The 16,452-nt window shown below is 47.4% G+C and overlaps 1 protein-coding gene across 1 annotated transcript in view; it reads right to left on the bottom strand.

Annotated features, from left to right (window-relative positions):
* Nucleotides 1–16,452, bottom strand: part of CPNE2 (copine 2) — an 83,614-nt gene that overhangs the window by 30,483 nt on the left and 36,679 nt on the right. The window contains exon 3 of the mRNA XM_044270870.1: nucleotides 1,105–1,284. Coding sequence (XP_044126805.1) covers nucleotides 1,105–1,284 — 180 coding nt within the window. The remainder of the gene's footprint in view (nucleotides 1–1,104; nucleotides 1,285–16,452) is intronic.

Genomic DNA, 16,452 nt, shown 5'->3' with positions numbered 1-16,452 from the left:
GCACCACAAAAAAACCCGTTCTATTTTTTCACGGTGCGGACGGATCACGGACCCATTCAAGTAGACGGCTGTGTACATGAGGCCTTAGACATAGCAGCTGATCAGGGGAGGAGGTTGGGAACAGCAGATCAGTATGTGTAGAGGGGGAAAAGAATCCAAGGAGCGCAGCTTAGGCTACTTTCACATTAGTGTTTTCAATTCCGCTAGAAAACGCTTCAGTTTTGTCCCCATTCATTGTAAATGGGGACAAAACTGAACGAAACAGAATGCACCAAAATGCATTCCGTCTTGTTTGGTTACATCCCCATTGCGGACAGAAAAACGTGGCAAGCAGCGTTTTTCTCTCAGCGATGTGGTGCTGAGCAAGATCTCTTCTAGTCCCCATTGACTTACATTGTGTGCCAGAACGGATCCGTTTTCTCTGACACAATAGAAAACGGATCCGTCCTCTATTGACTTTCAATGGTGGTCATGATGGATCTGTCCTGGCTATACAAGACATAATACAACCGGATCTGTTCATGACGGATGCATGCAGTTGTATTATTCTAACAGAAGCGTTTTTGCAGATCCATGGCGGATCTGCAAAAAACGCTAATGTGAAAGTAGCCTTACACAGGACGTAAATAGGGAGGAAAGCAGCAGCATCCTGTACTGAGAGATACCCCCCACATAAGAAAAGTCTGAGAATAGGAGCAGGTTGCAAACTGAATATTAAGGCAGACACACACAAGCGAGTTCTGTGCTCGCTATTAGTTCCCGTTATGACCTCCGCTCCTATGACAGGTTCGCACAGTGCTATAATGATTTATAAGGCGGTGTCCCTGTGACACCTGGAATCCATTGAATTACACTGATAGTATTATTTCAGGGAAATTCAAAAGATTACAGGCACACGCAGCCTTATAAATCATTACAATACTGTGCGATCCCGTCAGAGGAGCGGAGGTCAGAGCGGGAACTCACTCTGCCACGCACAGAGTTTCTCGCACTGAACTCGCTTGTGTGTGTCTAGCTTTAGGGGGGGGGGGGGTCCGAAAATATGAGCCAGCTAGTCTGGAAGAGACCGGGGACCCTCACCCACACAACTCAGTGTCCACTCACCGATCCGAGGGTGCACACGTACTCCCCCAGGAAGTCATGCTCGTAGAGCTGCGTGCTTGACTTGTCTTGATCAAAAATGGCAAACTTTAACTTCTGCACTTCTTCAAAGTGATAGTTGATGGTAAACTTCTTTGCAAACACGGGGTTCAGATTGTTGACATTTGTCTCCGTTCTGTCGATCTAGAAGAGATCAGAGACACCACCATCAATTCTGCTTATATTTGGACATAAAATCTTTCCTTGGACAGGGGCGCCTTGGGCTCCCTCCCCCCAAAGGAAATAATTCTATATGAAACGTGTCCACTTGATTTCCTTGTAACTCTTGTTGCTGTTATACACATCGGACATCTCATCAATCACATCTAATAGGTTACCGCTGTATTAGCCCATAAAGTGGTAACTGGCTCCAAAGTCACCTCCAAATGGAGGGCTTCTAAGGGTCCAATGTAGTATGGTTTTGGAGGGTATCTATTTTGTTGTGGTGGCCACTATCTGTGAAGAGACAGGAAATGCAGCCATATTGGTTTTCATTTTTTAATTTGCTTCTGAGGAACTGATAGTAAGCGTTCGGCTATGTGGCGATCTTGCTTGCGCCCAAGGATTGCAGTGGGGTTGTCTCCTGTGGTGGTTCTGCAGGAAAAGTGAAGACTCACTTCCAGATTTCCCCAACGATTGCATCTGATTGATGGGGGTTCCAGCAGGAGGACACTTTCACCTGCTTACTATCAAGGGACTATTCTATCTAGTATGGGCTTTTAGATCAGCGAATCCAAGTGTCTTCTCTTCTGGAAGGAGACTGCGCCGATGAAGCCTCTCCAGTGAGAGAATGAGATTTCAGGGCTAAGCAACTGAACAGTGAGGATGCCTGGCCCTGTCAATCATTCCATAAGGAGGAGTGGCGATGAGGGAGAGGGGGAGGTGAAGCGGTGCTCTGAGGGGCTAGGCCAGCCTCTCAGTGCTCGGATCACCTCAACTGCATAAAAATAAAATGAATAATTTTGCTGCAATAGTACATCTGTTTGCAGCAATAGATGGCTCCTTTTATTCATCATGATCAACCCTGCTAGGCAGTATGCGTGGTGTAAAGGGCATCTGTCAGCATCTGTGTTGGTCCCATGTTCATATGTGTCTGCAAAATGATGCTTTAATATATGCAAATGAGCCTCTAGGAACAAACGGGGGCGTTACCATTACACCTAGAGGCTCCGCTCTCTCTGGAACTGCCACGCCCCCTGCACTTTGATTGACAAGGCCAGGCAGCGTAGACGTCATCACAACTGGCCCTGTCAATCTAAGTGCAGAGGGCCCTGCATTTGCAGAGAGCTAAACCTCTAGGAGTAACTGCAACGCCCCCGTTGCTCCTAAAGGCTCATTTGCATATATTAAAACATCATTTCTCTCAGTAATGCCTTCAGCTGCCAAGCGCATATGCAACAAATCTGCTGACAGATGCCCTTTAATAGTTATCATGTTGTTTATCATGGTGACAGAGTCTCTTTAGGGTGAATTAGACTGGCAGATGATCGCTAATGAGCGTATCTATGAACACTTGTAAGCGATCATCTGGCAGTCTAATACTGCCTCCAAATGCCCGATGAACATTTACTTTTTTTTTTTTTTATAAAGCATCCATAAAAATCACAATGGTGCAGGCGGCAGATTGCACTGTGTAATAGCGATCTGCCGCCGACACACCACTGGCCTAAAAGGGGACGAGCGATGGCATAGCGATTGCTCCTTCTCATACCACGGAGGACATCGCTGCAGTAATAGCCGCAATTGTCTGTGGCATCGGGGGGGGGGGGGTCTAATACAGGACACCAGACCTAGAGTCATACCAGTCTTCCCTCCTACCAAAACATGGTTTGACTTAAGGGTGTATTAGACACCTTGATGCCACAGATGACTGTCGGAAGGGAAGCGTTTCGTCCCGGCAATCGTTCATCAGGCATTTAGAGGCATCAGGCATTTGGAGGCAGCATTAGGCTAGGTCTACACGACGACATTTGTTGCACGACAATTTTTATAATGGCAGTCTATGGTGTCGCACTGCAACATGCATTATGCTGCGACTGCGACGCAACAGTCGCAGAAAATCCATTTGAGATGGATTTTTCTGTGACTGTTGCGTCGCAGTCGCAGCATAATGCATGTTGCAGTGCGACACCATAGACTGCCATTATAAAAATTGCAGAGCGACAAATGTCGTCGTGTAGACCTAGCCTTAGACTGCTAGATGATCGCTAATGAGCATTCATAGGAGCGCTCGTTAGCGATCACCTGCCAGTCTAATACACCCGTCAGGGTGGGGTGGTGTCCTAATGGTCACGGCCTTGTCTTTCATGCTTAGATTTCTTACATGTTGTGCTGATGCAAACCTTTTCGATGGCACGTTGCCATGAGAATGCTTTGTGGACTATTGTACCGAGCTCCTCTAATCACATTTTGATCTGGAGAGGAGACCCTGACCGACCATTCCAGTAATGCGGGTGCAGCTGTGCGCTGTCTGCCCTCTCCATTCACAGAGACAACAATGCACATAGATTTCACAGCTCTGCCTATGGATTACTAGAGAGCGGTAATGATAGCTGTAACAATTAGGATGGATTGTGTTAGGGGAGTGTAGGATGGAGGGACAAAGGGCTTCAATGTTTTGAGTAAAAACAGACAAAATTATAGGTCTAATTATCTTGGGAGACAATTAACCCTATCATGCCTGCACGCTGCTAAAATAACAGGATGGTCGGAGCCACACATTATACAATCCAGCGTGTAATATGGATTTGCACCTCCGTGTACTGGTGCTAGTTGCCTATATTGCTGGTATGGTAATCGGCTCTCCATTCATGGACTTTCCTTGTACTCTGGTGGTGGGCTTGCGCTCATGCACAGCAGCCCATCTGAAGAGGCAGATCCTCAGTGGAACATCTTTACATTGGCACATTTTTATTGGCCTGAAATTTAATTAGCTTCATTTACACGGTGCGATCTGTCAGGTGACCAGCATTGACGTAAATGGAAGGTAAGTGTTAAATGGGGTTTCCAGTTATAATGATTTTTAAAGGCTATGTACACCTTTGGGGGTAATTTTGTTTAATGATTGCATCTTACTCATTTTGGGATCAAAATCATTTTTTTCAATTTTATTAAATGTATTTATTTTTCAAATTTCTTTATTAAAAAATATTAATCTGTTCTGTCACAAAGGGTTAACTTTTTCTAGCTGTGTGAATCCTACTTTCATTTTATGCCAGTCATCTAATAACCTTTAGCTCTAATTTAGGCTACTTCCACACTCGCATTTTGGCTTTCCGTTTGCGAGATCCGTTCAGGGCTCTCACCAGCGCTCCAAAACGGATCAGTTTGCATTCCAATTGGAAAAGGATCCGCTCAGAATGCATCAGTTTGCCCCCGATCAGTCTCCATTCCGCTCTGGAGGCGGACACCAAAACGCTGCCTGCAGTATTTTGCTGTCCGCTTGACGAAACTCAGCCAAACGGATCCGTCCTGGCACACAATGCAAGTCAATGGGGACGAATCAGTTTTCTCTGACACAATCTGGCACAATAGAAAACGGATCCGTCTCTCATTGACTTTCAATGAAGTTCATGACGGATCAGTCTTGGCTATGTTACAGATAATACAAACGGATCCATTCACGTATTATTGTAATGGATCCTTTTTGCAGATCCAAAATGCGAGTGTGAAAGTAGCTTTACAAAGAGGTCATAAACACTTTTTTTAAGCCACGTTATTATCAGTAAGACAAGGATTGCGCTTTAATGAGCGTTTATAAGGTCAGAGATAAGGAGCAGTCAGCTGAGCTGCCTGACGGAACAGAGTGAAAATTCAGAGCATGCTACTAGAGAATCTCAAGGTGCACAAAGACAAGGGTTAAAATTTTTTGATAAAGACCAATTAAAAAAATTATTTCAGCTCAAAATGAGTACAATGCTATCATAAAAGAAAATTGCCTCCAAAGGTGTACATGGCCTTTAAGCCAATGCCTGCAGCCTGCCCCCTGAAACAGAAGATTCATATTTACCTGCTCTTCACTGCCTCCATCTTCCGGCCCCTGACACGGTGTACATCCAGCACTACATAAGCATGGTCACATGAACCGCTCCAGCGAATGGCTGGCTTCAGCGGTGAACGGCTTCTAAACAGCGATCATCTGCTCAGAAACCACATTTCTATATGAGAAGGAGGGATCACAATAGCGATCCCTCCACCTCACACTGTGAAGGAGATCACTGCATGTAACAGCAGCAGTCGCCTTCACTCCACGAGCAACCAACTGTCAGGAAGGAAAGCCTCCTTCCTGACAATCGGCCGCTCAGTCGGCAGTGTGTAAATCCAGCTTAAGGTATCCAATTGGCAGACAAGGCCATGGGATTTGAATTCTGTACACAAATCTCCATCCCTCACCCAATAAAAGTACTGGGGACCCATTTAGTGGGTGCAGATTCCCCTGGTAACTTTTCTGGTGCCCTTTAAGACGCGCACTAGAAGCTTTCTTCCCTGCTCCCAGCGGAGCTTAAAGATTTATGTTGAGAATCTAATAATTATAGGAGCTATTAGATGATGAATAAGCCTCGGATTTTCTTTAGCTGATTCATTTGCTTTCTACCTGGAGATGAGTGGAGCCTGAGGAGGCCGGCAGCGGATCGAATGCACGTTCTGCAGAGGCAAAAATATAAATGGGAGGGATTGAGGGGTCAGAACTGCTGGAACAGCCTTCATCACGAGTCTGTATCTAGCATTATAACAGAGTTCCCCTTGCTGCACAGTCCTTTAATATAAGGGCTCGTTCACACTAACGTATTCTGAGCTCCGCATATGGGCCGCTTTCTGCGTCCCGCATACAGTCCGTATACGGAACCATTAATTTCAATCGTCCCGCAAAAGATGCGGACAGCACTCTGTGTGCTGTCCGCATCCGTTGCTCTGTTCCGTGGTCCCGCACACATTATGAGTCCTGTCCTATTCTTGCCCGTTTTGTGGACAAAAATAGGCATTTCTATAATGGGCCTCCTGTTCCGTTCCACAAATTGCGGAAGGCACATGGGCGGCATGCGTTTTTTTTGCAGGGCCGGCAATTTGCAGACCGCTAAAAACGGCACGGTCGTGTGAACAAGCTTTAACAGTAAGGGTACTTTCACACTAGCGTTTTTCTTTTCCGATATCGAGTTTCGTCACAGGAGCTCAATACTAGAAAAAAAACTGATCAGTTTTATCCTAATGCATTCTGAATGGAGAGCGATCCGCTCAGGATGCATCAGTTCAGTCCCTCTTATGTTTTTTGGCCGGAGAAAATACCGCAGCATGCTGCAGTTTTCTCTCCGGCCCAAAATCCTGAACACTTGACGGAATGCAATCATTTCCATTGAAAAGCATTAATGCCGGATCCGGCCCCAAGTGTTCCGGCAAAACAGATCCAGTTTTGCAGCCTGCGCAGACCTTTAAAAATGAGAAAAAAAAAATTAATACCGGATCAGTTTTTCCGGATGACAACCAGAAAGACTGATCCGGTATTGCAATGCATTTGTGAGACGGATCCGCATCCGTATCAGTCTCATAAATGCATTTGTTTGCGTCCGGAATCCTCTGCCGCAAGTGTGAAAGTGCCCTGAATCCTTTGCAACCTATGAAATGTCCACCTAAAGGTTTTCGAGAGTGTCCAGAGAAGAGCACACAAACCCAATGATGGTATCTAACAGGCAGACCACGGCCTGAATCTGGACCACAGATGCCAGCTGTCCGGACCCCTGCATGCCCTCATTTCAACTATATCTACATCCTTAGGGAATAGACATGGTTTTTTACAATGGTGACCCAGGCAGCCATCAGCTTTCTGATCCACCATTCGCCCGCCGGTGCACTGACATCACCACAGACAGCGCAGACCTGCCGTGCTCTTTGGGGGAACATGAGATAGGAGAGTATACAAACTGGAGGAAACGAGGGGTATCACTCTGTGTTGGGGCCACTTAAGGGGACATCATACTGCGTGAGGGGCTAAGTTGGCCAGATACTGTATAGGGAACACTTAGGGAACATCGTACGTTGAAGAGGGCATCATACTGCCTAGGGGCACTAAAGGAGTATCAGTGTGTAAACTTAAAATTTTGGGTACACTCATTATATTTAAAAAAAAAACTAAAGTCCTGCCGTTTTCACACTGGCCACCAGGCCTAATAGGCGACATTTCTCAGTTTGTACAGATCACTTTTCAGCAGTCATCTCATTACCATCAAAGGCAGGATTACAATGAGACATCACCTCTATATATAGATAACACAGGATCCACCATTCACAATAGGTGATATCACAACGTATTTGGTCCCTTCTGGACAGAGCAGGCCTAGAAAACTCTACCACAGAAGTCAATGGGGCCTCCTCCTGACCATCTATGGCCCACGGTGACTGCTGTAAAGCATCTCACTAAATGCTGTTAAGAACAGCTCAGACAAGATGGCTGCCCGCCTAACAATGTTCAGGAAATAAGTCTACAAAAGGATCTACACAGAAAATAAAAACAGATTAGAAGAAAAGAAATGTGTGTTGCTATCTGGTTTTAACACAGAGAAAAAAAAAATAGGGGGCAAATTCCCTTTAAAAGGGGGATTTTAGTTATCCCCTATCTCCGGCACTCCCAGCTCCCATAGAAATGAATGGAGTGGCGGCGCACATGCCAACCAATTCAGGGGGGGCTCCACGGGGTATAGGGTCTCTGTTCTCGTGATCAATGTCAGTCCCAGTAGGACCCCAATGATCTAATAGTTAGTGTGGCGGAACCCGCCTCGCCACTGGGCATTGGAGAGGACTGGCTACCCGCCTCCTACCTGCTGACTATGGCCCCTGGTAAATTTGTACGTTTGAATGCAATTTGGGCATATGGTATTTTATATTGCTGCTACTGGCCCTTTAAGGACCATCCGTGGACATGTGACTTTTGGGAACAATGGCCTTTGAGACTGTGTAGCAGATTGCATTCGGGCTGTCTTGAATATTGTGTATGTTGTTATGGGTTCCGTTGGATTGTATTGCGATGTATTGTGGGCTGTGTGTATCTTGCTCTTGCTGTGATGTTAAAGGCATTGCTGTTCTGTGCCTCTGCTCCTCCCTCTTTTCCTGTCCCTCCTCCATCTCCCATCAGCCCTTGCTATTGTCGGGCCCCACCCTTCCTTGTACCATAGACCTCCATGTGCCCTATTGTATGCAAATGAGGCTGTTGGGGGGGTTTAAAGTAGGTGTGCTATGTCTAAATAAAGTGAGTTCCTGTTTTTACCCTCAAGGTGAAGTGTCGTCTCATTCTTGGGGGAGGATTTATTGCATGCTGTCCCAGTTTGACTGCTAGCAGTGTAAACCTATTCGTATGGTTTCCTATTCAACCGTCTACAGCATTCATATGCTTGAAGAACATTTATATGCTGCTTCGGTTCGGTGATTGTGGTGTCTGCCAGAGTGCTTGGAAACCTCAGGAAAACGCTAGGAGCATCCGTCAACGGAGGTACTCAGTCGGGGTGCCAGGTGATCTGTTACATTGGTGGCAAGCAGTGGGATGGCGTCCTGGTGTGAGAGGAACAACACCCTGGAGACACAGGAATTATTATGAAGCGGCATAGAACCAGCGAGTCCCTGGACAACGCTCGAGGTAGGAAATGAATTTAACCGGAGGTTACAGAACCTCTTGGCACCACTGGTCAAGCCAATAGGAGAGGCAACCAGGTTGGACTGCAGAGAGAGCGCCCGACAAGAGATGTGGGAAGAAACCCTAGAAGGTGTCCAGCGTTGGCGAGGTGAGTGTCTTCCCAGCAAGGAGCAGCGGTTACAGGCCAGAGTGGCCCTACGGATACCTATGCTGGGAGAACAGGCCCAGGAGGAATTGGTGATGCAACTTAATTCACTGGCATGGAGGGAACTGGGTCTCGATGATGCATACCAAGCGCTACGTTGGTACGCGGTTCAGCGGGTTCCCGGAATGGCCAAATTTGACAAACCCGAGGGCAAGGATTATAATGGCCCTGGCTTATTATGGGGGACCTTTGCAGAACCGGAATTTGGGAGTGCAGCAGAGTCACGGCTTTGGGACATATTTGACTACAGAGAGGCCGTGCTGGATCTCCCTATGGCCGAGGACCTAAGGCCAGACCTGATTGAACTAGCTGTCCAGGAATGGGAACTGGAGCAGGATTACCAGCACCTGTTCAGCTCCAGTCAGTCACCCTATACCCTGCAAGTACCACCAGAGCAGTGGGAGATGGAACAGTATTATGCGGACTTATATAATCAAGTGACACCGCCTGTCTCTAACCTGATGGGGCTTATGGACTGTACACCATTGGGAGCGGTGAGTTTCGTTCCCCCTCCCCAACAACTAAGCCCGTCATCAGGAGACTTGCATTCGGTACCTCCTACTCCCCAACCAGCTCCAAAAATGAGGGACCTTATCGACTGGTCCTGGGAAGACCCACAGATGGCAGGTGGAGATGGTACTGCGGTCTCTCTACCGGCCCTACAGGGATGCTGGGCAGTTGGCCCAGATCCCCAGCGGCAGAATATTCCACCGGGAGGGGAGAGTCTCGTTCCCCCTCCCCAGCGGCAGCCTAGCCCACCAAGGGGAGACAGTAAGCCCCACAACAGTGCAGATGGGACCGTAGTCTCTGCACCTACACCACTGGGGATAGGGACAGTCTGTCCTGGTCCCCAACAGCAAGACAATGTATTGGAAGGGGAGACAGTCGCTTTTCCTCTACAACAAGAGAGGGTGTCGCAGGGAGAGGAGCCTGTTACCTCCTCTCCCCACTGGCAGTCTACAGTTCAGGGAGAGGAGCCTGTTGCCCCCTCTCCCCACTGGCAGTCTACGGTTCAGGGAGAGGAGCCTGTTACCCCCTCTCCCCAGCGGCAGCCTAGCACACCAAGGGGAGACAGTAAGCCCCACAACAGTGCAGATGGGACCGTAGTCTCTGTACCTGCACCACTGGAGATATGGACAGTCTGTCCTGGTCCACAACAACAGGACAATGTATTGGAAGGAGAGGCAGTCTGTCTTCCCCTGCAACAAGGGAGGGTGTCGCAGAGAGAGGAGCCTGTTACCCCTTCCCCCCAGCAACAGCTTTGTTCCACCAGGGGAGAGGGCACCCTGGTTACCTTCCCCCCAAGCCATGGATCTACAACTGGGCACAAGTGGCAGGGGGCCATAGGGACAACTACACCCTTTGAGAAAAGCCGACTGACTATCAGAGCCCCAGACCGACGGGAGGTCTGGAGTCTGGATAGTCTCAATGGGAAAGGGGAGAAATGTGGCGGAACCCGCCTCGCCACTGGGCATTGGAGAGGACTGGCTACCCGCCTCCTACCTGCTGACTATGGCCCCTGGTAAATTTGTACGTTTGAATGCAATTTGGGCATATGGTATTTTATATTGCTGCTACTGGCCCTTTAAGGACCATCCGTGGACATGTGACTTTTGGGAACAATGGCCTTTGAGACTGTGTAGCAGATTGCATTCGGGCTGTCTTGAATATTGTGTATGTTGTTATGGGTTCCGTTGGATTGTATTGCGATGTATTGTGGGCTGTGTGTATCTTGCTCTTGCTGTGATGTTAAAGGCATTGCTGTTCTGTGCCTCTGCTCCTCCCTCTTTTCCTGTCCCTCCTCCATCTCCCATCAGCCCTTGCTATTGTCGGGCCCCACCCTTCCTTGTACCATAGACCTCCATGTGCCCTATTGTATGCAAATGAGGCTGTTGGGGGGGGGGGGGTTTAAAGTAGGTGTGCTATGTCTAAATAAAGTGAGTTCCTGTTTTTACCCTCAAGGTGAAGTGTCGTCTCATTCTTGGGGGAGGATTTATTGCATGCTGTCCCAGTTTGACTGCTAGCAGTGTAAACCTATTCGTATGGTTTCCTATTCAACTGTCTACAGCATTCATATGCTTGAAGAACATTTATATGCTGCTTCGGTTCGGTGATTGTGGTGTCTGCCAGAGTGCTTGGAAACCTCAGGAAAACGCTAGGAGCATCCGTCAACGGAGGTACTCAGTCGCCAGGTGATCCGTTACAGTTAGTCCCTAACTTTTTCTAACCAGAATACCCCTTTAAAGAGTTATAATTAATATTACATTAAAGGGCAGTTTGGCTTTACTGAAGGGATGGCGCTGAACTGCAATACCAAAACACATCCTGTGGACAGGTGTGGCGCTGTTTCTGGAGAAAGTAGCCATGTTTCTCTAATCTTGTACAACCCTTTACATTGTATTTTCTCATTGTATCTGCACAGGAGTAGAGCAGAGCAGCATTTTATAAAACGTCTGGCTGCAGGGGAGATCTGGGGCGGCAGCTGACGGTCTGGGCCATCTAGCCCGGGTTCCGCTTCCTCCCTCCTGTTGGCACATAAAGCTCACACACGTCTTGACATTCCTCTGCAGCACAGAGGTGTTTGTTTTTTTTGGGACAGGTTTTGCTGTGGATTTCTTTTCACATTCATGCAGATCAATCAACATAACAAAAAGCAGAAATGCAATCTTCTAATATCTTGCTGTACCGTATTTATCGGCGTATAACACGCACTTTTTCCCCCTGAAAATAGGGGGCAAATGATGTATGCGTGTTATACGCCGATATAATGTTAAGAAGCCATGTTTTTACATACCGGAGGTATAACATTAAGACGGCGCAGCGCCTGCCGCAGCTCCCTCCTCATGCGCCGCCTGCCCCAGCTCCCTCTGTCATGCGGCGCCTGCCCCAGCTCCCTCTGTCATGCGGCGCCTGCCCCAGCTCCCTCTGTCATGCGCCGCCTGCCTGTTCATTCATAAAGTGAGATAAGCGGGCAGGCGGCGCATCAGGAGGGAGCTGGGGCAGGCGGCGCATCAGGAGGGAGCTGGGGCAGGCGGCGCATCAGGAGGGAGCTGGGGCAGGCGGCGCATCAGGAGGGAGCTGGGGCAGGCGGCGCATCAGGAGGGAGCTGGGGCAGGCGGCGCATCAGGAGGGAGCTGGGGCAGGCGGCGCATCAGGAGGGAGCTGGGGCAGGCGGCGCATCAGGAGGGAGCTGGGGCAGGCGGCGCATCAGGAGGGAGCTGGGGCAGGCGACGCATGACCGAGGGAGCTGGGGCAGGCGACGCATGACCGAGGGAGATGCCGGTCTGCGCCGTCTTAATGTTATACCTCCGGTACTACAGTAAGTACCGTACAGCGCGTCTACAATTAGATATAGAGATCAAATTGAATGTTTAACAGTTGCGGGGCCCGGTGTATTAGAGTAGAGTCACTGCACCGGGCCCCGTCATGAGTGTCCCCGCCTCCTCTCTCCACACTGATCCATCTGATGGGGGATCTGTAGATGACACTTATGGGGATCCGTGGATGACATAAGTGTCATCCACAGAGCCCCATAAGTGTCATCCTTTTACATTATTTACCTTATAAGTGGTAATAATATTAATAAAAAAAAGTTCTGCGCTACCCTTATTTTGCTTCAAAGTTCTTTATTTGAAATTTAAATTTTTGTTCCTGAAATTTCCCTCTTAAACTGAAGGTGCGTGTTATACGCCTGTGCGTGTTATATGCCGATAAATACGGTACATTGAAAGAAAAAGAGCACATGTTTAACGGAGCAGTCCATCAAAAACTAAGGTTATGTCCATTTGCTGTGCCATGAGTGCGTTTCTGTTGATGTGCCCCTTGTCTTGGCACTATAGTGCCCCCCATAATAGAAGCAGAGTCCCCGCACAGCACTGCTATGCCACAGTATCCCTATAACAGTAACAGTGACCCTACAAGAGACAGACCCTGTGCCCTCAGTACAGTCACCATAGCAGTGCCATCCACATTTCCTCAATACAAGCCAGCAACAATGCCCAAACATGAGACGTACAGTGATTACCAAAGTGACTCCATAACAGTGCCCCCGTAAGAGCCTAACACAAGGCCAACATAATACACATCTACAGTGATACCATTAAAGTCAGTAACAGTGCCACCATAACAGTGCCATCCTCTACACAAGCCAGCAACAGTGCCTACACGAGGCAAACAAAGTCATAGCCATAGGGACTCCATAACAGTGCCCCAAGAGCCTAACATAACAGCGGCATCCAGTCCTAGCACTAAAGTCAGTAACACTGCCTCCATAGAGATGCCACAGTGCCACCATAATAGTGCCATCCAAGTTTCCAATATACAAGCCAGCAACAGTGCCCACACATGAGGCATACAAAGTCATAGCCAGTGCCACAGTGATTCCATAACAGTGTCCCAAGAGCCTAACATAATGCCAACATAACAGCGATGTCCTCAATCCCACCATTAAATTCAGTAACCGTGCATCTGTAAGAGCTGCCACAGTGCCACCATAATAGTGCCACCTCCATTTTCCTTAATAAAACCCAGCAACCCACAACAGTGCCCCCCTAAGAACCTAACACAAGGCCAACATAATAGATATCCACAGTCCCACCATTAAAGTATAACTGTCGTATATATTTTTTGGAATATTGGGTTGTGGTGATTAATATCTCCTTGGTGGCCGTATTTCAACTTTTCACTGTGTATTCAATTACCCCTTAATTCCACAGTTTTGTTCCCTGTAGTTAAAATAGGGTTGCTAGGCCTGGTCCGTCTAACCAGAGCACGCAGCGTGCAAGGTCAGATAACAGACAGCCAGGGACTGTAAGTAAATGATTAAAGCCAGGTCCTCCCCAGCAGCTGATACCAGTGCCTGGGCTGTGTGCACTTCTCCCTGTCCCTGCGCTTGGCAGACGCTCCCTCACTCAGCAGAGCTGGAGAATGCAGAGTGGAAGCAGCGCAGACCAGGGAAGGGGGATCTGCCGTCTGCTCAGTGTATAAATGACAGCAACATGTGGTAAGAGGACCCCTTTGTGCTGCACAAGATTAACCCTTTATGGGGGGGGCTCTGGTTACTGACACTTTTGGGGTGCTATTGTTACTAGCTAGTGAGGGCAGGCGGGATTAGCCTCAGAATGAGGGCAGTGGCGGCCATCTTAACTGAATAGTGAAATTGCAGTTTTATGCAGACTGGTTGCTAAGGGCTGAATCTTATTAAATATGGGGTAAGTCAGTCTAATAGTAACTGATTCTGGAATACCATGTTATTAGTAACTACATATATGAAAATTTAAATTAGGGTCTAAATGTGACAGTTCTCCTTTAAAGTCAGTAACAGTGCCACCTACATTTCCTCTATACAAGTCCGCACCGTGCCTACAGATATATACTGAGTGATAGCCAGAGTGCCTCCATAACAGTGCCCCTCTAAGAAGCTAACACAAGGGCAACAGACACATCCACAGTCGCACTATTAGTCAGTAAGAGCGCCTCTACAAGAGACAACCGCAACGCTCTCATTACAGCGCCTACCACAGTATCCCCATAAAAATGACTGTAGCGCCTCCATAAAAGTGACACTGCCTCTCTTAAAACTAATGCGTCCCACCCCTCATTAGAGCCACTGTATGTACCCATGACATGTATTTGGCAGTCTGTGCCCATAGACGTGTATGGGGCCTCACTGTACCTCCAATTTCACACAGAGGGTATATGAAGGTCTTTTCAGTCAGATTCCAAATAAATCTGAAAGACGCCAGAGATTTCCCCCGCAGCGGCCATTGCAGAGGAAATGTGGTATGACATGCAAATGGGTGTCCATCTGTGCGCTACATGGACAGGCCCGCATCACCGGAGTGAGACACGCTCTACATTAGTCACCCTGCTCCGGCTGTGAGGAGTCTGCTTAGCGCGTTATGATATCCAATGGGATATGATTTTTTTTTTTTTACTTTTTTAGTCATAGATGTCATTCTTTTTGTCTAATGTTCTTTAGCTCTCCTCCAGAAAGAACAAGTTGGCGTTTATAGAAGAAACAGAAAAAAAGAAAAAAGAAAAAAACAACGCGCTGGAGTCAAATAATAAGAATGTAATGAAGAAAATGACTTTTTGCATTGTATGAAATAAATTAACATCACAGACGTGTCAATTAACGTGAGGACGGGGTTCAGGAGCGGAGGGGGGAGAGGCACACGGGATACGATCCAAGCGCCAAAGACAATGCGCTACAAATAGACATAAAGACTGTTATTATGTAGCACTCGCTCTGCATATTACAAACATGCCGCTTTCTTTTACATTGGCGAAAATACTTTTACAGGCCCCATAAAGGCTCCCGTGGGTTCCATTAGAGGCGGATTTAAAAGGTCACCGTTTCCTGCACTTCTAGCCATAAAGAAACCGTAAGAGAAAAAAAAATTACCATAAAATTAGCCCCACTGTGAGGGTAAATGGTCCTGCTGTCTTAATTTACTGTACTATTTTGTGCGAGAAAAAAAAAAAAAGAAAACGCCCACGCAAAAGATTATCAGCCTGGTCTCCAGCCTTATTTAGCCAACAGGGGGGAAAAAAAAATCGGAACGGCTTGTTCTCACTTTTTTTTCACTCCAACACTGCCCAGGACAAAGGGCGATATAAAGGTGTTACTGTGGCTCGTACAGGGCAGGCTCTATGCCCGGGTGGATATTCAGAATGATTTGTGAAAAACTGCAGCAAGTAAATGGGTCACGTGGCGGCGCCAACTTAACAGTGCCCGGAGGATATCCTGGGAACGTCTGGTTATTAGGAGACGGCTTGGAAACAAAGAGTGGCAGGAAAATAAAATAAAATCGGAAATTGGAACCGTGACCCTATACGGTACTATTTAAAACATTGTTGGGCAGGGTGCAAAGGTTTCATGAGTGAGCCCTCCTCCTGAACATTTATCATCTTCTGGTACCTTCACAGTCAAACAATTCTACCTAATTAATGACAATTTTAGACACATTAATGGGTAAGATTGAGTCATAGGTGACATATTCTTCTGTCCCTTTTCTTCTCTATTCAGCCCAACCCCCATGAAGACTTCTTCTATCCATGATTCATCTCAGCAGAGTTTGCCACCAAGTCATCAATTTCAGCCCATCCCCTCCTATTCCCCACCTTCTATACAAACTACACAACCCTCTCCCTTTAACAGCACCATGCTGCTGCTCCCCCTAATACTGTACCACCCACAGGAATAATGCCCCCTAACACCGTGATAGTGACCCCATACAGTTTAAGCATCCCCAGTGTCTCAACATCATAAAAGGTGCATAACCTCAAAATAAAAAAAAGAGTAAGAGAGTAAAGGTTCTACAAGACAGCAAATTCCTCATTGAAAAAGTCCTTTTTAACCATTTTTTTCTGCGTAGATGTTGCATAGCTTACTGATAATCTAACATTTATCTATCAAATAGTTCTTAAAGGGGTTGTTGAGTACTGATTGTCTATTCTCAGGACAGGTTATCAATATCTGACCGGT

The sequence above is a fragment of the Bufo gargarizans genome, chromosome 10 (genome assembly GCF_014858855.1).
Source record: "Bufo gargarizans isolate SCDJY-AF-19 chromosome 10, ASM1485885v1, whole genome shotgun sequence".
Lineage (NCBI taxonomy): Eukaryota > Metazoa > Chordata > Amphibia > Anura > Bufonidae > Bufo > Bufo gargarizans.
The sequence above is the reverse complement of the archived record's forward strand: the minus strand, read 5'-3'. Positions and strand labels throughout refer to the sequence as shown.